This window comes from Anomaloglossus baeobatrachus, chromosome 5 (assembly GCF_048569485.1).
Source record: "Anomaloglossus baeobatrachus isolate aAnoBae1 chromosome 5, aAnoBae1.hap1, whole genome shotgun sequence".
NCBI classification, from domain to species: Eukaryota; Metazoa; Chordata; class Amphibia; order Anura; family Aromobatidae; genus Anomaloglossus; species Anomaloglossus baeobatrachus.
Window position 1 is genome coordinate 448,418,157 of NC_134357.1, and position 26,567 is coordinate 448,444,723.

The 26,567-nt window shown below is 48.0% G+C and overlaps 1 protein-coding gene across 2 annotated transcripts in view; it reads left to right on the forward strand.

Moving 5' to 3' along the window:
* The first annotated feature begins 269 nt into the window (after positions 1-269).
* HELZ2 (helicase with zinc finger 2) overlaps positions 270-26,567 on the forward strand; it is a 105,428-nt gene continuing 79,130 nt past the window's right edge. Inside the window, exons 1-7 of one of the 2 annotated variants that reach the window (XM_075350503.1) lie at positions 270-447; positions 2,351-3,305; positions 4,873-5,056; positions 5,282-5,389; positions 12,860-13,389; positions 16,757-17,386; positions 18,692-19,469. In XM_075350503.1, the coding sequence (XP_075206618.1) occupies positions 2,359-3,305; positions 4,873-5,056; positions 5,282-5,389; positions 12,860-13,389; positions 16,757-17,386; positions 18,692-19,469 (3,177 nt within the window). In that variant the 5' untranslated portion in view covers positions 270-447; positions 2,351-2,358. Of the gene's footprint in view, positions 448-1,389; positions 1,417-2,350; positions 3,306-4,872; positions 5,057-5,281; positions 5,390-12,859; positions 13,390-16,756; positions 17,387-18,691; positions 19,470-26,567 lie in introns of those variants that run through there. The other variant, XM_075350504.1, reaches the window with a different exon arrangement.

A 26,567-nucleotide genomic window follows, 5' to 3' on the forward strand; every position in this document is an offset into this window, starting at 1 on the left:
CACCCCATTATATCTGGGCCTCGTCCCTCCATTATATCTGTGCCCCTTCCCGTTCCCCCCATTATATCTGTGCCCCTTCTCCCCATTATAGCTCTGCCCCTTCCCCCCTTACATCGGGGCCTCGTCCCTCCATTATGTCTGTGCCCCTTCCCCTCCTGCTCTTTATCTCTGGTCCCTTGCTCGGTCTCCAGCACAGAGATGTCCACGCTCGCCGTCACTCACTACGGTCTCGCTGATGTCAGGATAACGACTCCCGGGCGGGGGCGGCGGTGACGACAGCGATAAGTCACAGCCCAGAGAGAGGAAACGAAACTGAGGACGAATCACAGAGAGAAACAGAGACCCGGAGCAGATCACATCACAGGCAGAAGAGCAGAATATTACCGGGGATACCGAGGACGAGAGACACCGCGGGAGACTGCCCGGCACAGAGACAACAGCCAGGAGGTAAGAGACAGAGACTGCCTGGCAGAGAGGGCACAGCCAGGAGGTAAGAGACAAACAGAGACTGCCCGGCACAGAGACAACAGCCAGGAGGTAAGAAACAGAGACTGCCCGGCAGAGAGGGCACAGCCAGGAGGTAAGAGACAAACAGAGACTGCCCGGCACAGAGACAACAGCCAGGAGGTAAGAGACAAACAGAGACTGCCCGGCACAGAGACAACAGCCAGGAGGTAAGAGACAAACAGAGACTGCCCGGCACAGAGACAACAGCCAGGAGGTAAGAGACAGACAGAGACTGCCCGGCACAGAGACAACAGCCAGGAGGTAAGAGACAAACAGAGACTGCCCGGCACAGAGACAACAGCCAGGAGGTAAGAAACAGACAGAGACTGCCCGGCACAGAGACTACAGCCAGGAGGTAGGAGACAAACAGAGACTGCCCGGCACAGAGACAACAGCCAGGAGGTAAGAGACAAACAGAGACTGCCTGGGAGAGAGGGCACAGCCAGGAGGTAAGAGACAGAGACTGCACGGCAGAGAGGGCACAGCCTGGAGGTAAGAGACAGACAGAGACTGCCCGGCACAGAGACAACAGCCAGGAGGTAAGGGACAAACAGAGACTGCCTGGGAGAGAGGGCACAGCCAGGAGGTAAGACAAACAGAGACTGCCCGGCATAGCGAGCACAGCCAGGAGGTAAGAGACAAACAGAGACTGCCCGGCACAGAGACAACAGCCAGGAGGTAAGAGACAGACAGAGACTGCCCGGCATAGAGAGCACAGCCAGGAGGTAAGAGACAGACAGAGACTGCCTGGCAGAGAGGGCACAGCCAGGAGGTAAGAGACAGAGACTACCCGGCAGATAGGGCACAGCCAGGAGGTAAGAGACAAACAGAGACTGCCCGGCACAGAGGGCACAGCCAGGAGGTAAGAGACAGACAGAGACTGCCCGGCACAGAGACAACAGCCAGGAGGTAAGAGACAGAGACTGCACGGCAGAGAGGGCACAGCCTGGAGGTAAGAGACAAACAGAGACTGCCCGGGAGAGAGAGCACAGCCAGGAGGTAAGAGGCAGAGACTGCAACTGAGGGAGGAGAGACTGCACTTACAGATAGACACCATCCTACTAGAGGTAAACAACTGATTCAACAGGGTGCGATGTACACACAACTGCCACAAAGTAACAACACAGACATATGGCTCCAGGACTGGGACATTGTAACACCTGGGGCACAGGGGACTCAGCCACACTGCAGGATAAATATACTGGGGTACAAGATACTGATACTGGGGTACAGGATACTGACACTGATACTGGGGTACAGGATAATGACACTGACGGGGGACAGGATAATGACACTTATACTGGGGTATAGGACAATAACACTGATACTGGGGTACAGGATAATGACACTGGGACACAGGACAATGATACACTGATACCTGAGGTACAGGATATTCACAGTGACATTGTATAGGACGGTAACACTGATACTTGTGGTACAGGAGAACAACACCTACAATTGGGGTATAGAATAATATTTGGGTATAGACAACAATACTGATACTGGGGTATAGGACAATTACACTGATATTACATAATATTTGGGGTACAAGACAATGACACTGACACTTTGGGTACAGAATAATGGCACATTGATATTTGGGATATAGGACAATGATGCTGATACTTGGGGTACAGGTTAATGACACTGACAATTGAAGTACAGGATAAGGACACTAACACTTGGGGTACCGAATAATGACACATTGATATTTGGGGTACACTGACATTCTGGGGAGTACACTGTGATTGCCGATACAACCGTTCTTGATTGCTTGCACCATGTCAGTAAATGTGTAAACTGAGCTAATAACTATTTAATGGAATTTTTGATATTGTTCTAGGAGCAGCGATGGGGCAACCTCCGGGGCTGGATCCCCCCAAACTGAGAAAACTTCTAGAACAGGTGGAATTACACTTGGCTTGTGCCACCTGCAGCAGAAAAAAGCAAGTAATCACATACCTCTACCAACCCTTGCAGCACAGATGCTCTGCACACCTGCTCCTTGCAAGAAGTAAGGAACGTAGCAATGAAGAAGATTGGTATGAAATCAGACAGCGCCCATCATACCCACTGCCTGCCCGCTATGATGTGTGCTGGCACTATCAACCCGCAAAGGGTTGCATCAGGCATCAACAGAGTTGCACATTTGCTTGGTCCAAAGAAGAAATTCTTGTTTGGTCTTACGAGAGGGAAAACAATCTTGAAAGTCAGCAACTCAAGTCCATGTTACTTCCAACACCAGCATCTGCTACCGCTGTTAAGAAACCTGAGAACTTGGAAGATATCTTGAGTCTATTCGGTGGCCAATTTCGAGACATTTGTGAGCAATGCTTCTATCAGAGCCCACCAAACGTCATCCTTACTGATTTATGCCAATATCATCCTCGCCCAATGCCCCTTCTTGCTCACATTGTCATTGACGACACTAAGAAGCAGTGCAATATTATTCGTCCTTTGCCTTCTTCGCACCACATCCGCTTGTGTAGCCATCGTTCTCGTGGACATCTGTGCTCAACTGAAAAAGGACTGTGCCCGAATGCCCACAGCGAGGTAGAGCTTGAAGTTTGGAAAGCAGAACAGAGCTGTGGCCTCACCCGAAGTAAGATTAAGGAGAACCAGGAGTTGAATATGGGTTTTTACTGTCGTCTGTGTCTAGTTAGTGCGAACACTCAAGAAAGTTTTGAGGTACACTGTGCTTCCCTGGAACATGGGCGCATGATGGCAGCCGATTCTCTGTCTGGATGGAATCACCGCGCCCCACCATATGGCATCAGTCGATTTTCTCTTTGTGAAAGGTGAGTCTCACTTACAAAATAGCTGTCAAAGAACCGATATCTTCAACTCCAGTGGAATAAAAATAAAATTCAGCTATATTTTCCGCCTACGAGATGTAAACATTTTAAGGGTGAGATCCTTCCAATCTGTAGAATAAAGCAGCTGTGGGGTCTGAGGGAGGGTCCAGATAAACATAGAAAACCTGTCCCACAGCTATTCCTGATAATTAAAATTTCAATGAGGGTACAGAGTTTACATGCCCTCTTTTTGTTCACGTCTTTAAATCGTTGTCCTTTATGAGTCATCAGACATCATTACTTTCCTAGGGCAGTTTTTCCTGTTCTTTTGGTGCCTTTGACTGCGCGTTATGGAACCATAATAGGGGTGCACACTACCCCACTTAGCTTAGTCATTGTGGAAGGTTGTTGAATAATATTAGGGGAGGGGCCTTTATATTTTGCCCGCATTTAAAAGTTAATTGGCCGACTGTATTTCAGAAAATACTCAATGCAAATGAGTCTGATGCATTTAGGTTGACCCCATTACTGTGCCTTAAAGGGAACCTGTCATCAGAAATTTAGCTTTAAACCTAAAAGTTTCCCCCTCTGCAGCTCCTGAGCTGCATTCTAGCAAGGTTCCTGTACTTTTTGTGCCCCCTTTTAAACCAAATTAAATACCTTATAAAGTTGTACCTTTTGGTATGAAAATCTTGTGAATTATCCATGGGGGCGGGCTCTCTGGTGTCCGTTGCTGTCCCCCATTGCTCCATTTCATACATCAGGACGCCGCCCACTGCGCCCGAGGTGCCGCCCACGCCAGGACCGCTGGTGACGTGTGTCACAGGAATGAGATTATGGGCGGCGCTGTGATTGCATCCAAGTGCCCGCCCATACTCTCGTGGACGCGCTTCCCCCAGTGCCTCAAGCGTTCTGTGCCAGCGCTGGCCAAATGAGCCGACGTCACCTCCGCCTGCTCCGCTCCTCCCATCTATTTCCTGCCGCACGGTAAGATGGGAAGGAGGTGACATCGGTCATCTGGCCAGCGAGCGCTTGCGCAGAACACTGGAGGCAGAGGGGAAAGTGTGGTCACGAGGTTATGGGCGGCACTTGCTGATGACACTCGCAGCGCAGCCCATAACCTCGTGCCTGCACACACGTCACCAGCGGTCACATGTGCACACAGTGCACAGTACCGCTACAGTCACACAGCGCATGCGCGGGAACTCGGGCGCCCAGGGGCGGCGTCCTGAGGTTTGAAATACAGCGTTCGGGGGCGGCGTAAATCGGCAGGAGGGGCAGTAACAGACAACAGGCAGCCCGCCCCCATGGATAATTTTCAAAATTTGCATACAAAAAGGTAATACTTTATAAAGTATTTATTTTGGTATAAAAGGGGCCACAAAAACTAGAGGAACCTTGCTAGAATGCAGCCCAGGAGCTGCAGAGGGGGAAACTTTTAGGTTTATAGCTAAATTTCTGATGACAGGTTCCCTTTAATCACACCAAAAATCTAATGTAATTTTGTACTGGAAATGTATTCAGCAATCTGTAATTGTATTGTGGTTTTTATTCTGTCTGTTATGTTCAGCCCTTCGCAGTGTATTTATGGGAATGCTTGTCAGAAAGCTCACACCCAGGAGGAGTTGCAGGAGTGGATTCTCAGGGTCAAAGTCAGCAGATGCACTAAACATTTGGTGGCGGTAGAGGGTCTCCAGTCTTATCAGGACCGCCTTGTTCAGGAATATCAGCTCTACAGCAGTGAAATGGAAGTGGTGAGTTATACATGGTCTATACTGCAGTTAGCGTACAATACACATATGAGAGCTTTGTGTTAATAATAGGAACACTTGTTGCATTTTGTCCAACCATCTTTATTGATGTATTATAGTGAAGAATAAAAAATGGAAATTTTAATAGGGTACAGTTTTTTTTCACATTCTTCTAGTAATGTGAGCTTCTAGTATATGATCTGAATGTTTCTAATCCCTTCATTTCAGCTTTCGGAAACAGTTGAAGGTGTTAAAATAACATGTAACCAACCTCTAAAAATCCATTCCAAAGAAAAGGTTGTGCAAAGAACATGGGATTTTACCCTACATTCCAAGGTAACTATTGAAATGTATATTAAAGAAAAAGTGCTTCCACTAAAGGGGGCTTTCCACGCTGCGACATCCCGAATGCAAACTCGTTGGGGTCACGGAATTGGTGACGCACATCCGGCCGCATTAGCGATGCCGTTGCGTGTGACACCTATGAGCGATTTTGCATCGTTGCAAAAACGTGCAAAATCGCTCATCGGTGACATGGGGGTCCATTCTCAAAAATTGTTACTGCAGCAGTAACAAAGTTGTTCCTCGTTCCTGCGGCAGCACACATCGCTCCGTGTGACACCGCAGGAATGAGGAACCTCTCCTTACCTGCCTCCCGGCCACTATGCGGAAGGAAGGAGGTGGGCGGGATGTTACGTCCCGCTCATCTCCGCCCCTCCGCTTCTATTGGGCGGCGGTTCAGTGACGTTGCTGTGACGCTGAACGAACCGCCCCCTTAGAAAGGAGGCAGTTCGCCGGTCACAGCGACTTCGCCGGGCAGGTAAGTAGTGTGACGGGTCTGGGCTATGTTGTGCGGCACGGGTAGCGATTTGCCCGTGTCACACAACAGATGGGGCGGGTACCCACGCTAGCAATATCGGTACCGATATCGCAGCGTGCCTTTATACAAATAGGCTGCAAAAAAAACATGGAATTTTTGTTAAAATGCGTAACAAAATATGTTCACCATAAAAAATAGCCGTAATTGCGTTGTTTTGTACAAAGTGAATGAGGCATGTAAACTATGTGTAACCAATACACAATAAGTCCCAATCATAATAGTGTACTCGCAATGACAATGCGTAAAGTCTCCAGGAAAGGGAAAGTGTCCACTAGTGTCTGAAATCTACTGATCGTAGAATGTTTCTCTGTCATGGATGATCAAAGTTAACCTGCCAAGTACGGTATAAGTAGGCCTATATACACCAGTGTGAGCGAGCCCTTAAAAGGGTTGTCCACTACTTTGATACTGATGGCCTATCCTTAGGATAGGTCATCAATGTCTGATCAGCCGGTGTCTGACACCTGCACCCCTGCCAATCATCTGTTCTCGGTACCGGCAGCAGGCAGCCAGAAATCCTCAGTTGCGGCGATGCTCCATCTTTTGATAGCTGCCGTGGCTGGGTGCTGAACATCCGCCTCTCATTCTAATCAATAGGAGGCAGATGTGCAGTACCCGGCCGTGGCCGCTATGAGAAGACGGAGTAAAGTATTGGACAACCCCTTTAAGCTACCATTATGCTTTAATTGTTAATGTTTAGATATTGGATGTCCTGACAAATTGCGTTTTTTGCTATATGCGTGTTCCTTCATTCTTACAAGTAATTCCTTTATAAAGGTTCTGGCATAGACACAATACAATAAATAACCCCCTTACTATGACAATTTGATCCTTCGTAGTATTAAAAGTATTCAATTAACTTTTACTTTCAGTGTAATGACACATAACACATTTTTTACATAAGGAGAAACCCACAAACTTGGTTATATATTTTATCCCGTGTCCGTGGATTTTTTTTATAGTTGGAGCTATGTAATTTTTTGGAATACAAAACTGGGATAATTAGGGATAATATATACAGTGATTTCATCCTGTAGTTAGAAGGACCAATGTTTCCTTACGTTTTAGTATTTTCCAATCTTTGGCATATGGTGTTATGATGGGGATATTAATATCTGTCTGTTTATTAGTTCTTTTGTTATTATTTGTATTGCTAAGTAATGATTCTCCAGACAATCCCTCCACCTCTCTGATATTCCTTAGTGAATCTGGTTTTGCATGAATTTCAATAACATATTTTGTGACTCTTCATAGAAACTTTCCTCTTTGGTACAGTTTCTTCTAACTGATCTGTCCTCAGGGATATTTTGCGACCTTACTGGCAAATGGCAGCTATCAGTAAGGATATAACTATTGCTATATGTGGGCTTGTAGGATATAGCAGCTAAAAGATCCCCATCAGCATTTATGGTAAAATATGAACAGATGTAGTGTTAAACTTAGCAGTGAAATGGAAAAGAAAATCGTTTTTATTAACATAAGTAAAAACTCCTTTAGTGATTCTACAACCCCAGACCAAATAAAAAGATATCATCAATAAAACATTTCGAAGGACGAAACCCACACCACAATGGCCAATCGGTGGGAGGGAATGATGTTCCCACCAACCAACATACAGATTAGTAAAACTTGGTGTGAATCTCGTCCCCATCGCGGTCCCCCACAACTGTAAGAAAAATTGATCATCTTACATAAAATAATGTGTAAGTATGAACATAATTGCTTTCTTATTAAAATTGATTTGTTCCATTGGGATTTTTAGTTGGTCCTCTCCTTGTTTCAAAAAAAAATGCAGCTTGTATTGTAATGGGGTTCCCAATTAATGTGTTTTTAAAATTTGTAATATGTGTTTTGTATCTTTAATATGAATGGATAAATGTTGAACATTCCTCTGTAAAATATGGTCTAGATATTGGGATAGGTTAGAAGTTAAAGTGAACCTGTCAGGTAGGTCCCCTATGCACCCAGAACCATGAGCAGTTCTGGGTGCATATCGCTAATACCTGCCTACCCATTCCTGTATCTAGTAGCATAGATAAAGAGATCTTTAGAAAAAGTATTTCTAAAGATCCTTTCACATATGTTAATGAGGCCAGTGACTAGTCGAAAGGGCAATAGTTCCTTTGGGTAGTAGGCCTCCTTAGCATGTTAGCATGCCCCTGTGGGCGTGTTAACATGCCAATGAATGCGCAGCGTCAGAGGCATAGTCGCTCTCACTTCTGCTGTCACGGGTGGTTTTCAGCTCAGTGTGCACAATCAGAAAGTCTCCGGACTTCCGACTGTGTGCACTACACTAGTTTGAAGCTGAGACACGTACACCCGGCTTCATAGTACACATGAATGGAAGTCCGGAACTTCTGATCATACGCACTGGGCAGAAATCTAGCGTCCAGCGCAGTGGCAGCAGAGAGCGGTGAGATGGACCATGCCTCTGACGCTACGCATTCAATAATAATAAAGTTTATTTACCGTATTTTTATTCCAGAGCACTTTATAATCAGCTGGGGGGGGGCTTGTACAGACAGAAACAAAATAGCACATAGTTCAGCAGCTACAGAAGAAATGAGGGCCCTGCTTGCAAGTTTACAATCTATGGGGAAATAGGAGGACACAAAAGGTAAAGCGTGCTTGTAGTATCTGGTCTGGCCATCGTTATGATAAATTAATGATTTCATATAAAGTTGAATGATCCGGTCATTAAACAGTAACCTTGTAGGTGCACTTACATGCTATTGGTTGTATGGAGAATGTGAGGTCAGAAATAGGAGGGAGAAGGTTAAGAATAACATTTAGAAAGCGGGACAGGGGAGAGTTAGGTTAGTAAGGGGCGTGCTTACATGCTAAGGGGGCCGACTAGCCAAGGGAAGTAACGCCCTTGCTACTACTCACTAGCCTCATTAGCATATTATAAAGAATCTTTAGAAATACTTTTTCTAAAGATCTCTTTATGTATGCTACTAGATACAGAGACAGATAGACAGGGATTAGCAATGTGCACCCAGAACTGCTCTTAGTTCTGGGTGCAAATTACACCTGACAGGTTCCCTTTAAGACAATTGACAGACAAAAGTTCTGCCTAGTGGATTTGATTGCTCAAGTGTGCAGGAACTGCAATCCCCAAGGAAGGAGGACATTACTTCCGAAACGTGTAGGGTTATTGGACTATCTTTTTTGGCTCTCAGGAGCTCTCCCTAGTTCATTACGTCACCCACATACCGTATTTTTCGGACTATAAGACGCACCGGACTATAAGACGCACCCTTGTTTTAGAGGAGGAAAAAATAGAAAAAAAATAAAATTAAAGTAAAAGAATGTGGTAATGACACACTGTTATTTTACTGCTGACAGTGTTATTGAGGTAATAATATCCCCAAATTCTGTCCTCATATCCCCCATTCTGGGTACCTTCCAGGTAGATATGGCCCCCATCGTGGAATATGTATGTTCCCCATCATTATATGTGTGATCCTCCAATCTGGTGTGTGTGTGTGTGTGTGTATAGTTATATTGTGTGTGTGTCTGTGTGTGTATATAGTTGTGTGTGTGTGTGTGTGTGTGTATATATATAGAGTTATATACTATGTGTGTATATATAGTTACATACTGTGTGTTTGTGTGTGTATGTATATATATATATATATATATATATATATAGTCATATACTGTGTGTGTGTGTGTATATAGTTATACACTGTGTGTGTGTGTGTATATACTGTGTGTGTGTGTATATAGTTATACACTGTGTGTGTGTGTGTGTGTGTGTATATAGTGTGTGTGTGTGTGTGTGTGTATATATAGTGTGTGTGTGTATATATAGAGTTATATACTGTGTGTGTGTGGAATATGTATGTTCCCCATCATTATATGTGTGATCCTCCAATCTGGTGTGTGTGTGTGTTTGTGTGTGTGTATATAGTTATATTGTGTGTGTGTGTGTGTGTGTGTGTATATATAGAGTTATATACTGTGTGTGTGTGTGTGTGTGTGTATATGGAGTTTTATATAGTGTGTGTGTATATAGTTATATAGTGTGTGTGTGTGTGTGTATATAGTTATATAGTGTGTGTGTGTATATATAGTTATATTGTGTGTGTGTATATAGTTATATACTGTGTGTGTGTGTGTGTGTGTGTATATGGAGTTTTATATAGTGTGTGTGTATATAGTTATATAGTGTGTGTGTGTGTGTGTGTGTGTATATAGTTATATAGTGTGTGTGTGTGTGTATATATAGTGTGTGTGTGTGTGTATATAGTGTGTGTGTGTGTGTGTGTAAATATATATATATGATCCAACCCCATCCAGGTGTACAGTAATGCCTATACTATATTTATTGCCTTACTTTTACTGATGTGATGCTCACCATGCTTCAGTTGGGTCCTGGCATTACAAACAAAGTCTGCCATATCTGAAGGACCTGCAGTGATGTAATGAAGAGGCAGGCACTGTGCTGTTCTGTGCTGCTCTGGCCCACCCCTCTGCATCACATCACTGTAGGTCCTTGTCAGCTACGTGAGACTGTTTCTAGTGCAGAGGAAGGATCAAAGTGAAAGTAATTTGAGCCCTCAGCACAGAGACTGCGGCTGTGCTGTGAAGGTATGCCGTGCTCTGGCCCCGGACACTGCAGTGATCTGCACTTCCCCCGGGCCAGACATAACTGCAGCGACACCCTGCTCCTGCCTCCTTCACAGCGGACACACAGTCTCCCCAGCCGCTGCAGGAAGCCGGGGGCTAGAGCACCCACGTGTGACCGCTGTTTACATTAAACAAGTATTCATTAGCTGCTCCTCACACCCGCTGACTGCAGAGAGAGGTGGGCGGGGAGCAGCTAATGAATATTCACTTACTTTAAGCAGCGGGCACACGTGGTTTCTCCAGCCGCCGGCTTCCTGCAGCAGCGACCCTCCCTGCCTCCTGTGATCCCACTGCATAGCGCTGACTCCCCACAGCTCCCTACCCCGCAGCTTCAGACCATAAGACGCACCCCACACTTTCCTCCCAAATTTGGAGGAAAAAAAGTGCGTCTTATGGTCCGAAAAATACGGTATGTATGGCAGTTTTTTTTTCCAATTTAAGATTTTATTGAGTTTTCAAAGAAATACAATATGAGAACATACATCCATGCTATAGCAAATGATGTGATTCACAGGCTTCGTAATATTATATAGATGGTAGCAATAATGCATGGATAATCATTTAAAACCTTAGATAATAGTAAAACAAGAGGAAGAGGTTAAGACGAGTGATAATCACAGAATCCAAAGAGGAAAGGTGTTTCAAAGGAAGGAGAAGGGAGAGAGAAAGCAGGGTAAAAGCAGGGTAAGGCGACCGGGACTGATACACTGTCCGGAAAGCTAAGAGTTGTCGAAAGGGTGGTGTATGCTGTCTGAAAGAGAAAAAGCCAGGTGCCCCCATTTCGGAGATTAAATTAGTTCAAGAAATTTTTTACTGGACAGGAAAGACTCCCACTGGAACCACTTAGTGGCTGTCGCTACCGTCTGCCCTCGTGACTGGGCCATCACCATTTCCATACGGTGGATCACATTTACCTCTGTTACCCACTCATCCACCGTTGGGGGGGTAGAGTCTTTCCAGCGCCGCGGGATCACTGTCTTAGCGGCCTGAAGAAGATGGCCCAGGACAGTTTTCTTAAAAACCTTCTCCGATACGTTGAAGATATACAGTAAAACTGCCTCCGGGCGACTGGGGACTACAATCCCTGTGACCCCTTGTATGGCTGCTAGTACTTTGCTCCAAAAGACCGACAGGCTCGGGCAGTGCCACCAGATGTGGGACATGGTGCCCCCTTGGGCTCCACAACGCCAGCAAGTGTCCGGTATTTCGGGGCACCACATATGGAGGGACGCCGGGACCCTGTACCACCTGGAAAGAATCTTATAGCTGGTTTCCTGCATCCTAGTGGCAACCACGGACCTGTGGGTCAGACGGAAACAACGCTCCCATTGATTCCCGGGGATCGTTTGATTGAGCTCCAACTCCCATGCTGTACAGAAAGGAGGAGGCGGTACCTCCACTGCACTAGTCATAAGCTTGTACACCCTTGATATTGCATGACGCGTATCAGAGGACCCAGTGCAAAGGGTTTCAAAAGGAGTCGGGGGCAAGGGATGAGCCGTGACAATGTCTTGGGAGATCAGAAAATGTTTGAGTTGGGCATATTCAAAATGGAATCTCAGTTTGAAATTACGGCTCTCTACCATCTCCAGGAGTGGGACAAGGGACCCCCCTGGGGCTACCCGATTTAATCTCAAGGGATTCAGTTTCGTGCTTCCCAGAAAATTGTTAGATGATGCTCCCGGTAAGAACTCCGGGTTATCGGTTAGTGGCATAAGGGGCCCCCTAGGCTGGATCATGAGATTGCCCGATGACACAGAGTGAATCGTTTTCAATGTTTGTTTGGTGCTATAGGACATCTCGATCTTATGTTTGGTGAGGAGCGGCCAGGTCCATGGCAGAGTCAGTAAAGATAAGGTATGGCAGTTTTTTATTTAGTGTCCAGATAAGCGCTACCTGCCGGAGCGCTACGGGCTCCCTCTTTTGGATTCTTAACAGAGGACTTCACGAGGATTACCTTATACGGTACCTGGAGGAGTAACTTTGATCATCCATGGCAAAACATTCTACGATTAGTAGATTTCGGACACTGTGGGACACCTTCCCTCGGTATTTATTTCTACCTTTCCTGGCAACTTGCATTGTTAAGTGAGTACACTATTACGGTTGGGACTCTCGTGTATTGGATCCACATGGTTCACGTCCCTCATTCATTTTGTGCAAACTAGCGCAAAATACTACTATTGTTTATGGTGGATTATTGGAATGTCTAAGAAGCCATTACTGTGCAAGACATGTCCACAACTGGTCATGTAATTTATGCCCTATGATATAATTCATTATTTTTGTAGATGACACTCTTTCATGTTGCCATGTTGAAGACGGATCCTGGAGCCATCTTTTCTTTGGATGCTGAGGGTCATCAAAAACCCTGCCATTATGCTGGAGGCAGTTGTTTTCGCGTTAAAGGGTCTCAGACACAATATAAACTGTCCATACACTTCGAATCCTTGGCCTTTGGAGTTTTCGAGCAGTGGTTGACTTTGGATTTTGGAATTCGTCCAGTATTGCTTCAAAAGATCTTCGTGCAGGTTGGTGGTCAAATTGAAATCTTGAGCCGCCAGGATGAAACCGCCGACCAACATGAAAAACCATTGTCATCCTTAGAACGTTGGTACCCAGACAAATTCTTATGCATTCCATGCATAGAGAGGACACTTCAGGAAAAGAAACTTCTTGATAAGTACAAACCCGCCTCCATTAATCCTTCTTATGTTCCATCAACCGCTGATAGGATGCCACTAACTGTGCAAAACTACCGCCAAATGATGCATGTTGGTCTTCTCCAGGAGGAAGCAGCAAGAGAACAGGTGATATCCAGGTGAGATATAGTACAGCAAGGCTCTACCAATAGTGTGGACCCCATATTAACACCTATCTTCTGTTAGTGCTATAGTGGTGCAATCACCACTAGGGGGAGGTTAGTACATTTATACAGCTCCCAATGAATTTAAAGGGAATCTGTTATCAGTTGTTTGCTATATAATTTTAGAGCAACATGATGGAGGTGCTAACATGCTGATTCCAGTGATTTATCACTTGCTGGTCTACTTGTTGTCATTTTGATACAATCACTGTTTCTCTGCTGCAAATCTAGCAGAGCTCAGAATGCTGAGCTCTGTATAACAACGCCCACACCAGTGAATGGCAGCTGCCTGTGTACACTCTACATTTACATAAAGTTGCTAGTCAGCGGTAGAAGCAAGGTTACACAGAACAGATGACTTAAGGCCACTTCACACATAACGACATTGTTGCTACGTCACAGTTTCTGTGACGAAACAACAACTTCACCAGCGTTCTCGTTATGTTTGACACGTACCAATGATCCGCCCCCTGCTGTGAGATCGTTGGTCGTTGCTGAATGTCCTGGGCCATTTTTGGCTCGTTGAAGTCCTGCTGGGCAGGATGGATCTGTATGTTTGACACCTACCAACGATCTCGTTAACGACCTAGATGAGAGCCTAAAGTGTGAGACCTAGGCGTGTACTTGCGTCACCTTTTCTGCGCCCCCTCTGCATCGATTGGTTGGCGCTGAGAACAGTACTGCGTTCTGATTGGGTATCGCTTCATGCTTTGTTCCTTTTTAAGCCTTGCTTTGAGGACTGAACCTGTGACTACACCCGGATTCATTCTTACTTTGTTCCCGATTGCTTGCTTGCTTTTCGGATCGAAGCTGAAGTCGCAGGTTCTATCCTTAAAGCAAGGCTCAAAAAGGGACAAAGGATTAAGCGATACAAAGTTGTCTTCTAGGCCGGCCGCCTAATCAGAACGCAGTATTGGCCACCAATCAGAGCGGAGGGGTGTGTAAAAGGCGACGCATATGCACGCCTACGTTGCTTACAGCGTTAAACACTACGCCCCTATTCGAGGTCAGAATCAGTACATAGCTGCTGTGTGACAGGGTCCCAACGACCAACGAGATCGTTATACAGGTCGCTGCATCGTTACTAAAGTCGTTGGGAAAATGACTGTGTGACATCTCACCAACGATCCCACCAACGATTTAATAACGATCCCGAAACTGACGTAGTAATGATCTCGTTATGTGTGACTGGACACTAAGGGCCGCTTTACACGCAGCGATATCGTTACCGATATCGTTAGCGTGCGTACCCGCCCCCATCGCCCGTGGCGCACAAAATCGCGCGGACCCGTCACACTACTTACCTGCCTAGCGACGTCGCTGCGACCGGCGAACCGCCTCCTTTCTAAGGAGGCGGTTCGTTCGGCGTCACAGCGGCGTTACTAAGCGACTGCCCAATAGAAGCGGAGGGGCGGAGATGAGCGGGACGTAACATCCCGCCCACCTCCTTCCTTCCTCATTGCAGGCGGCTGCAGGTGAGGTTCCTCGTTCCTGCGGTGTCACACGTAGCGATGTGTGCTGCGCAGGAACGACGAACTACATCGTCCAAGCAGCAGCAACGATAATTGAGATTAGGGGGGGGATATCACCGATGAGCGATTTTGAACGTTTTTGCGACGATTCAAAATCGCTAATAGGTGTCACACACAATGACATCGCTAAAGCGGCCGGATGTGTGTCACAAATTCCGTGACTCCAACAAGATCGCTTTAGTGATGTCGTAGCGTGTAAAGCGTCCTTAAGGCTATGTGCCCACGCTGCGGAAAATGCGCGGATTTTGCCGCGAATTTCTCGCGGAAAAGCCGCGGATTTTCCAGAAATCTGCAGCACAGCTACTCCCCAGCCATTTCTATGGCATTTGGGAAATGCTGTGCCCACGCTGCGGATTTTTCCGCAGCGGAAATCGTGCGGATTTTCGTGCGGAAAAATCTGCAGCATGTTAATTATTGTTGCGGATTTCTCCGCAGGGTCCCATATACTTACCTGCCTTGATAGAGACCCGAGTCACTTTCTCCGTCCGGTATAGCAGCAGCGGCAGCAGCGCGGTGGATCCAGCCAGGTACAGGAAGGAAGAGGTGGGCGGGGCCTGCACGAGCTCCGGTCATGTGACAGCCGGAGCTAGTTCAGGCCTGCCCACCTCCAGCACAGTGAACCAGACGCTGCCTGACAGTGACCTGGCCACCGGAAAGCGAGATGCTGCATGATGGAGGTAAGTATGAACTCCCCCTGCACTTGTTCTGCATTGAGGATGCAGTGCTGAAGCCATGGTACTGTATCCTCAATGCAGAATGTCCGCACCATATCCGCACCACATTCCGCTGTATATCCGCAGCATTGAAACTGTGAAAGTTCTGTTGCGGATTTCTGGGAACACCTGCAGAATGTCTTGCGGATATAACCGCAGGACACTGTCCCCGTGGGCACATAGCCTAAGAGTCATGAGACTCCTAGTCCTGTAGTTATAATCTCCTGCTGATAACACACTAATTTTATTGAAACAGCAACACACAACCTAGTGTCACATCCATGTAATCAGGGTCCTACATTATTCTGCTCAGAGATTATATATCAAAAACCTGACAGATTCCGTTTGATGATAACTTTGTCTTCAGTGAGCTCCCTCTAGTGGTAACTGCAGGCAGCTAACATTTTATCATTTCACTGATTATCTTTGTTGGGAGTTTAGTGCTGTAAAGGCCACTTTACACGCTGCAATATCGGTACCGATATCGCTAGCGTGGGTACCCGCCCCCATCTGTTGTGCGACATGGGCAAATTGCTGCCCGTGCCGCACAACATCGCCCAAACCCGTCACACTACTTACCTGTCCGTCGACGTCGCTGTGACCGGCGAACCGCCTCCTTTCTACGGGGGCGGTTCGTTTAGCGTCACAGCTGCGTCACTGAACCGCCGCCCAATAGAAGCGGAGGGGCGGAGATGAGCGGGACGTAACATCCCGCCCACCTCCTTCCTTCCGCATAGCAGCCGGGAGGCAGGTAAGGAGAGGTTCGTCGTTCCTGCGGTGTCACACGGAGCGATGTGTGCTGCCTCAGGAACGAGGAACAACTTTGTTACTGCTGCAGTAACGATTTTTGAGAATGGACCCCCCATGTCACCGATGAGCGATTTTGCACGTTTTTGCAACGATGCAAAATCGCTCATAGGTGTCACACGCAACGGCATCGCTAATGCGGCCGGATGTGCGTCACCAATTCCGTGACCCCAACGAGTTCGCATTAGTCGTAGCGTGTAAAGCCCCCTTAACTCCAGTTGGATTGTGAAAAGTAGCACCACTAACAGTAGCATTGTATCATTTTTTTAGGTTAAACTTAAAAGTTCCAATAACCTTTAAGAATATGGTGAATGCTCAAAATGAAATGAAGTTTGCCGTTAACGGTGAGCTCTTTGCAGAGGTTCCTCTACCTACTGGCATGACCCAAGATACTGAAGAAGGGTATTTACTGCACAGATCTGTTTCCACGGCCCTCATCGCTCCTTGCCCTCTGCAAAAGGACAAAGTCTATGAAGTCCAGGTGAACCCCAATGTTGAGTTAGAGGGCAGTGTTTTACTGACATTATCAGAGAGATGTCGCAAAGAGCTATCCTTAGAGCAAAATGCATCTGCCCAGTTGGAGATCCAGTTCCAGATCGATCGTCTGCAGTTCTGCATTTACCATGAAGCAGTTGACCTTTTGTTGGATGAGAAGTTATTATTACCAGACCTGTCAAAGTGCCAATTGCCAGTCTACCAGGAGAACATTTCATGGGGCAACAAGAAACAACAGCTGGCAATCTCTTACATTGCTGGATCCGTGACCGGGAATGAGTCCGTAGCCCCTCTCATTATATATGGGCCTTTCGGTACTGGAAAAACATCTACTTTGGCCCAAGCTGCTTTACACGTGATCAGACAACCACACGCCAGAGTGCTGATCTGCACCCATAACAACAGGTACCGGCTATGTCATTGAGGGAACTATAGGGAATGTCTTAGTCTAGTAAATACTTGTATGAAATAAGTCTGGAGAATCTTTTCTAAGAACTGTATGTTGTATCATTCCTCTGAGAACTTGATGTTGCATTTTTACTTGTCAATGAGATGTACAGGCGGATTTCAAAGAAATGGCGCCCGGAGTCAGCGCATCGCAGCTATCGGCTCAATGTCAAGCCAAGATCTCATCTGCGCATGCGCCACCTCCGGGCACCATTTTCCTTAAGTCTGCTGTATAGAGATCAATAGGCTGGAGGTGGCACGTGCGCAAATGAAATCCTGAGCTGAAAGCTCCATCTGCGCACGCACCCTTTCCTCACTGCTCACAGCACAGCAGCCGACAGCACAGCGCCCCCTAGGCCCCAGCACAGTGCCCCACAGCATTGCCCCTCCCACTCCACCACCTCCTGGTAAGGTGCATTCACATTATAAGACGTACCCCTCATTTTCCTCCATAATTTTTGCTGTAATCCTACTGTACAACTAGCTCACATTACAACTGCAGTAAAAGTGGGTGGAATATGCTCTCCTGTGTGTGGTGTCACAGCTCCCCCTCCCGTTTTGGGAGTTTCCAAAAGGATGAGAGAATGAAATTTAGGATCACAGTGCCGAACCGTTTTGTTGGTGACCGCAAAGTGATCCTAATGTCTAAAGTATCACGAGGACCGCTTGCATAGTGCTCCACTGTATACTGTGATCCACTGTATAGCGAAAGCGGGGGGGGGGGGGAGCGGCAGCGGGGGGAGCAGCACACCAGGATCAGTTAGGGTGCAATCATCGCTGCCCGGCACCGGTGCTCACCCTATCCCGAGTGGGTGACAGGGGAAAATTGCAGCATACAGCATACGCTGTGAGCTCCACACAGATGGCGGCGATCTCCTACCTCTGCTGTGTTTTGGACAGCCCAGGTGCCGTGTTCAGCTCACAGCAGGGAGCTCTCAGTGTGAAGTATAGGGTCGGAGCGCGACTATCAGACCCAGTGCACAGAGAGTTAGTCCAAGATGGCTGCCCCCAGTGTTTCAGTAAAATTAGAATGAAATAAAAACTGAATAAACAATGAATTTATTTTTGTATTAAAAATAATGGATTCCATAATCACTATTATTAATACAAAAATTAAAAAACGCGACACGTTACCTTTAAAGGGTGTGTCCACTTTTGGGCTTGTCATTGGAAAAGTGGCTTTAGATTCTGGTACTAAGAACATTGATGACCAGTCAACTTGCACATTCATGTTACTCTTTTTCTTTTGTTTTCTCTTCATAGTGCCGCAGACCTATATATCCAGGAACATTTCCATCCATTTGTTGAGAAAGGCCACCCTGAAGCTACCCCCCTAAGAGTGAAATACACATATAGTCCCATAAACAGAACCCACCCTATCACACTTCAGTACTGCCCTCTCAACCTCGATAATTCTGCCTTTGCCATCCCCCATCGGGGTTTTCTTGACAATTATCGCATTATTGTGACAACCGCGGTCACATCCCGGGATCTAGATGTGCCACGGGGCTACTTCAGTCATATCCTCATAGATGAGGCGGCACAAATGATGGAGAGTGAGGCTTTGATCCCGTTGACATTGGCAAACCATCACACACGTGTGGTCGTGGCTGGAGACCACATGCAGGAGACCCCACGATTCTTTAATAAAAGAGCTGGAGAAGAGCACACCTTACTCACCCGTCTGTTCTCCCATTACCAAGGTAAAAGCTCTCAGGTGGCCAAAAGTGGACGTATAATCTTCCATCAAAACTACCGCTCCGTCCCCGACATCATCTCCTTTGTGTCACGATGCTTCTACGTTGGCCGCAACAACGCTATTGAGGCTTGTGCAGACAATTCAATGCAACCCCCGAATGGAAGCCACGCGCTGGAGCTTTACCACTGTCATGGCACTTGTTCACATGAAGGAAATTCGTGGGTGAATCAGTCAGAAATGACTCAAGTGATTGAGATTGTGAAAGAAATTCTTAAACGATGGCCCGAGCAGTGGGGAAAAATGGACATGAGTAAAATTTGCGTGGTGTCCCATGGAAGTCAGGTACTGTGGAAAGAGTCATTTTTGCCTTTCTAGAATTCTCTTATAGGTGTGTTTTAAAGTAGTTATATTCTTGTATTATAGTCAGAGCTGGTGTTATGGGGGCAGACTGGGAAGTGTCCCCTGGTCCCCAGGCTTAGAAGTGCCCCTGCTGTGTACCCTGTAGTCTACTGCTGTAAGGAGACTTCAGGGCTTCATACCTGCTGTTGCCCATCCTGCACAGGCCGCTGTATGGTGTGCGCTGGCACCAGGAGTGATGACGTCACTGTGCTCTCTGGCCCAGGAACATTGTGTCCTGTGATCCTGGGCCAGCGACCAGTGATGTCATCCCTTCTGGTGCTAGTGCACACCACACAGCAGCCTGTGCAGGTTCCTGATCAGTGCCTGCGGGTATCATGCATTTTGACATTTTTAGTGAATCCCAGCTGCCATGCCATATTACTTTTTGCCCAGACAACACTTTTAAAGGGTTAAGCCTGCTTTACACCTTGCAATTAAGCATACGATATCATATGCGATCGTACCCGCCCCCATCGTATGTGCGGCATGTTCAATTTGTTGAACGTGTCGCACAAACGAATAACACCCCCGTCACACGTACTTACCCGTCCATACGACCTCGATGTGGGCGGCGAACATCCACTCCCTGGAGTGGGAGGGACGTTCGGCGTCACATGGACGTCACACGGCAGCCGGCCAATAGAAGCGGAGGGGCGGAGATGAGTGGGACGTAAACATCTCGCCCACCTGCTTCCTTCCGCATTGCTGGCGGGAGCCGCAGGACGCAGGTAAGATCTGTTCATTGTTCCCGGGGTGTCACACACTGCGATGTGCGCTACCCCGGGTACGATGAACAACCTGACGTTCAATTTTTAGGAAATGAATGACGTACATGCGATGAACGTTTTACCGTTCAATTGCACGTAGCTGTTACATGCTACAATGTAACTTAGGCTGCTTTCACACTATGTTTTTTTAACATGCGTCATGAACGTTTTTTTGCTGTAAAAGCGTATCCTTTTTTCAAAGAAAAACGCATGCAAACGCATGTGTTATTTTGCAGGATCCTGTCACTTTAAGTTTATGGGCGGGCATTGGAGTCATGTGATCGGGATTCAGTGGAACTGAACGTGATAGACTGGGAGCCGGCATCTGACAGCTGCGGAGGCTAGTAACCAAGGTAAACATCGGGTAACTTGCTTGGATACCTGATATTTACCTTGGTTACGAGCATCCGCAGCTGCTAGGAGCCGGGCTCCCTGCACACGTAACCAACGTAAACATCGGGTAACTAAGAGAAGCGCTTTGCTTGGTTACCCGATATTTATCTTGGTTACGAGTGTCTGCAGCTCTTAGGTGGGGGAGAGAGAGAGGAGAGGGAGAGGGAGGGTTGAGGAGAGAGGGAGGGTTGAGGAGACAGAGAGGGAGGGGGAGAGAGGGAGGGGGAGAGAGACAGAGAGGGAGGGGGAGAGAGAGACTGATCACGCGAGGCTGGTTTCTGGGCATGCTCAGTAGAGAAAGCAGGATCCTGTCTATCAGCATGCCAGCGTTCACATGCGTTTGCATGCAGTATAGTCAGGATCCAGCAATTTGCAGTATTTGGACACAGCTCAAAAACGCTACAAGTAGCGTTTTTGAAAAATGTTAAAAAAAACTGCAAGTCGCTGGATCCTCACTATAACGCACGCAAACGCATTTGAACGCATGTTGACGCGAGTCCATTGCAAATGAATGAAATGAAAACGCATTTGCACTGGATCCGTTTTTGCGTTAAAAAAACGTTCAGGACGCATGTTAAAAAAACATAGTGTGAAAGCAGCCTTACGATGCCAAATGTGCGTCACTTACGACGTGACCCCGCCGACACATCATAAGATATATTGTAGCGTGTAAAGTGCCCTTTAGTCTCAAGTTTAAAAGATATCCCTTATCCAAGCAATAACTTTCCGATCGGTGGGTGTCTGACCACTGTTGCCCCCACCGAGAATCAGGACACTAAAGAGCCCCAGCTGAATGTGGTCGATCATGTGCACTGCTGCTACTTTCATTCTTAATGGGCGCTAGCGATTTCTGAGCACAGCATTCAGCTGATCTTCATCGCTCCTGTTAGAATGAATGGAGTGTTAGTGCGCATGATCGACCTCCATTCCATTCAGCTGTGGCTCTTCAGTTTCCTGATTCTCAGGATTGGTGGGGGCCGCAGCAGTCGGACCACAATGATTGTAAAGTTTTTGCTTGGATAAGGGATATCTTTTAAACTGGAAAACACCTCTTCAAGGGCTATCATCCGTAACGTGGCTGTATTTTTATGGTTTTGTTTTGTCCACGATTCCTGATTATGACCTAAACTTAAGCATCATGTATGCTTGTAGTGCTGAAAGTTCAGAGCCACAGAAGCTGTAAGTCATCTGAAGTAGGCTAGAGTCCTCCAGCCAGGATGAGAATCGCGTGTGAATCTAGCTTTAGTCCATAGACCGCTTTCTGCCAAATGCTTTATAGACTGGTACAATGACCGTACAGCCGCCACTCACTGTAGACTGAGCAGTGCCTAAACCTGCGCCACCCCTGTGATTGGAACCGAACGCTGACGGCAGGAATAAAGTTAATTTCCTCCTGGCAGTGGGGCTCTCATTGCAGATGCCAGGCCGGTTAAGAACACTATTAACCTGCACATTAATCCCATACCTGCAGGTTAATAGTGTTGTTTTTACATGACAGGTTCCCTTTAACCCCTTTACGACCGCCGATACGCCTTTTAACGGCGGTAAATAAGGGTACTTTTTCCGATCCGCCGCTTTTTAACGGCGGTCGGAAAAAAGGGTCTAGCGCCCCCCAGAGTCAGAAAATTTCCGGGGTCTCAGCTGCCGGGGGTAGCTGAGACCCTGGAGATCATGATTCGGGCCGGTTTTTCCGGTCCCCGCTCACCTGATGACCGGTATACACCGTATACCGATCATCAAGTTATAGTAAATGACCGCGCCGGTAAAAAATGATTTATCTCCCATCTGGCATGATCAAACATGCCAGATGGGAGATAAATCTTTTTCCCGGTTCCCTCCGGTCCCCCGGTGTCCCCAAAGTGCCCCCCCCCCGATCCCCAACCCCCTCCCGAAAATCCAAGATGGCCGCGCGCACCGGCGATCACAGCAGCGCGCAGGCCGCATTTCCACTGTTCCTATGGTTTCTGTCGTATGTGCCATAACACATACGACAGAAACCTGCTCCCTAGGCCCTGCCGGGTCCCCCCCTACCCCCCCTGGTGTTCCCCGGTGTCCCCCGGTGTCATACATACCTGTCGCAGCTCTGATCCCCCGCGGCCCCCTCCTCCGGCTCCTTCTCAGCAGACTCCGGTCACATGAGCAGAGCGCAGCTGTCAGCTTCCTGTGTTCAGGACGCTGGCTGCTCGCACTCTGCAGCTGTGACCCAGGGAGGGTGGGTGCAGATTCTTTGCACCCACTCTCCTCAAATGGAGGGTCTGCCCTCCTAGAAAATGGGGGATACGTTCCCTGAACGTGTCCCCCATATTCTAGAAGGTCCAGAGTCGACGTGGGACGTCCAAATGGATTATTGTGGATTTTTTTTCTTCTTTTCAATAAATTGGTCAATCAGGGAATGTTTTGGGGAGTGTTTTTTCAAATAAATTTTTTTTTGTTGTCAATTTTTTTTTTATTACTGTCAATTAGTTATGTCGGGTGTCTGATAGACGCCGTGACATAACTAATTGCTGGGCTTGATGCCAGGTGACATTACACACCTGGTATCAACCCCATTCATTACCCCGTTAGCCAACGCACCAGTGCGCGGGATGAGCTGGGGCGAAGCGCCAGAATTGGCGCATCTAATGGATGCGCCACTTCTGGGGCGGCTGCGGCCTGCTATTTTTAGGCTGGGAAGAGTCCAATAACCGTGGCTCTTCCCATCCTGAGAATACCAGACCCCAGCTGTCAGCTTCACCTTGGCTGGTGATCTAATTTGGGGGGACCCCACGTTTGTTTTGTTTTTTTAATTATTTATTTATAAATAATTAAAAAAAAAAAACAGCTTGGGGAGCCCTCCAAATTGATCACCAGACAAGATGAAGCTGTCAGCTGTGGTTTGCAGGCTACAGCTGTCTGCTTTACCCTAGCTGGCTATCAAAAATAGGGGGGACCCCACGTCATTTATTTTAATTCTTTTTTTTTTTTTGGGCTAAATACAAGGCTAGGCATCCTTTAGTGTCACATGAAAGGCACTAAAGGGCGCCAGCTTAGAATATGCAGGGGGGTGGGACGTTATATATGTTTGACATCTATCCATTCATCCATTGTAGCATTTTACGCTGTGTGCCCACAATCAGGGTTTGCAACGTTTTGGGCGCAGAGTGTTTCTTTTTCGCTCCTAATTGGGAGACCCAGACAGTGGTGTATAGCTACTGCCTCTGGAGGCCGCACAAAGAACTACACTTAAAAGTGTAAGGCCCCTCCCCTTCTGGCTATACACCCTCCCGTAGGAGTACGGATTCCTCAGTTTTAGCTTTGTGCGCAGGAGGTCAGACACGCACGCATAGCTCCATTGTTTTTAGTCAGCAGCAGCTGCTGACTATGTCGGATGGAAGAAAAGAGGGCCCATATAGGGCTCCCAGCATGCTCCCTTCTCACCCCACTGTATGTCGGAGGTGTTTGTAAGGTTGAGGTACCCATTGCGGGTACGGCGGCAGGAGCCCACATGCTGATTCCTTCCCCATCCCTTTTTACAGGGCTCTGGGTGAAGTGGGATTTACTGGTCTCCAGGCACTGAGACCGTGCTCCATCTACAGCCCCTGGAGAAGATGCTGGATGGAGCGGAGTACATCAGGGACATGGCCCTGCTTCCTCAAGGTACTCTGTGTCCCCGTGCATTTGGCGCTCACACCGCAGCATGCTGGGTGTTGTAGTGCGCCGGGGGACATCAGCGCTACGGCGCTTGTGCCATGGCCTCATTCAGCTTCGCTGAAGCAGGCACACTTATAGGAATCGGTCGCGCCGGCCGCTGGGACTGCGGCGCGGCTGGCACTTGTGGTGCGCCGGGGACTTCAGCGCGGCCCGCGCTTTTACGGCGGCCGCGCTGATAACTCGAGTCCCCGGCTTTTGCGGCCTGCTTCCGTTCGTTCCCGCCCCCAGACCTGCCAGTCAGGAGAGGGGCGGGACGCTGGCCACTTCTGGGAACGGTCACGCCGGCCGCTGGGACTGCAACGCGGCTGGCACTTGTGGTGCGCCGGGGACTTCAGCGCGGCCCGCGCTTTTACGGCGGCCGCGCTGATAACTCGAGTCCCCGGCTTTTGCGGCCTGCTTCCGTTCGTTCCCGCCCCCAGACCTGCCAGTCAGGAGAGGGGCGGGACGCTGGCCAGTGCATCAGCGCTGAGGGCTGGAGTCGTTTTTACATACTCCAGCCCTCACAATAGGCACAGAGGGGACACTGTTTCCCGCACTTTTGTTTGGGAATTCCCACGGACCGCCCCTCTCCACAGACGCCGGCAGCCATTCCTGCTGACACGCTGAGCTGCAGAGGGGAGCCGGGGAGACCCAGACAAGGAATTCTGCGCCTCTTACCCGCTATTCAGCGGGCGGTAAGCAGCCCTCAGGGCTCACCCCCTCTTGTGCCAGTAGTATTCTTAGTATTTTGTTTCTACAAATACTTGGTATTACATAGCGCTGGTCCCCCTTTGGCTATAGACTCTCTCACATTGCAGAGAGCCAGCAGCATGTCGTCCGTAAAACGCAAGGGTGCCAAGGCACAGACATTATATGCTTCCTGCACCGCATGTGGGACTTTTCTACCGGCAGGCTCCACGGACCCCCATTGTGTGCAGTGCTCGGCCCCTGCGGCGCTTGCACAGTCGGGACCTCTGCTGGACGTGACCCAGGGTGTACCACCTGTGAATGCTGTCCAGGTGACAGGAACTGAGTTTGCAGCTTTTGCTGACAGAATGTCTCTCACTATGTCACAAATTCTTGACACATTGCGAGCTAGGCCTGTACTTCAGGCCACGGACACTGTGCAATCATTGCCCCCTGGTCCCCCTCAGCTCCAAGCTCCGGGACGGGCATATACACCTCAGGGTGAAGACTCTGACTCGGACGATGGCCCCGGGCAGCCTAAGCGGGCTCGCTATGACGGGCCTTCACATTCATCTCAATGGTCAGGATCCCAGCGAGATGAATCTATGGGTGATGAGGCGGACGTAACTGATCAGGATTCTGATCCTGGGACCGCTCTCAATCTATATACACCAGATGGTGACGCCATAGTTAATGATCTTATATTTAACATCAATAAGATGTTAAATATTTCCCCACCAGCTCCTCTTGTAGAGGAGTCAGCTTCGCAGCACGAGAGAATCCATTTCAGATACCCTAAGCGTACATTAAGCACTTTTCTGGACCACGCTGACTTTAGAGACGCAATCCAGAAACCCCACGCTTATCCTGAAAGGCGTTTTCCTAAACGGCTTAAAGATACACGCTACCCTTTTCCCCCTGAGGTGGTCAAGGGTTGGACCCAGTGTCCAAAAGTGGATCCTCCAATTTCCAGGCTTGCAGCTAGGTCCTTGGTTGCAGTTGAAGATGGAGCGGCACTTAAAGATGCCACTGACAGGCAGATGGAGCTCTGGCTGAAATCCATCTATGAAGCGATTGGAGCGTCTTTAGCGCCTTCTTTTGCGGCCGTATGGGCACTCCAAGCTATCTCCGCCGGGCTTGCGCGAGTCGACTCAGTCACACGTGCATTTGCCCCGCAGGTAGCACCATTGACCTCGCAAATGGCGGCATTCGCGTCGTACGCGATTAATGCTGTTCTTGACGCTACAAGCCGCACGGCAGTGGCGTCAGCCAACTCCGTTGTTTTGCGTAGGGCCCTGTGGTTGAGACATTGGAAAGCAGATTCTCATTCCAAGAAGTGCTTAACCAATTTGCCTTTTTCTCGTGACCGATTGTTTGGAGAGCGTTTGGATGAAATCATCAAACACTCCAAGGGTAAGGACTCATCCTTACCGCAACACAGACAAAACAAACCCCAACAGAGGAAGGGTCAGTCTGGTTATCGGTCCTTTCGAGGACCGGGCAGGTCCCAATTCGCCTCGTCTAA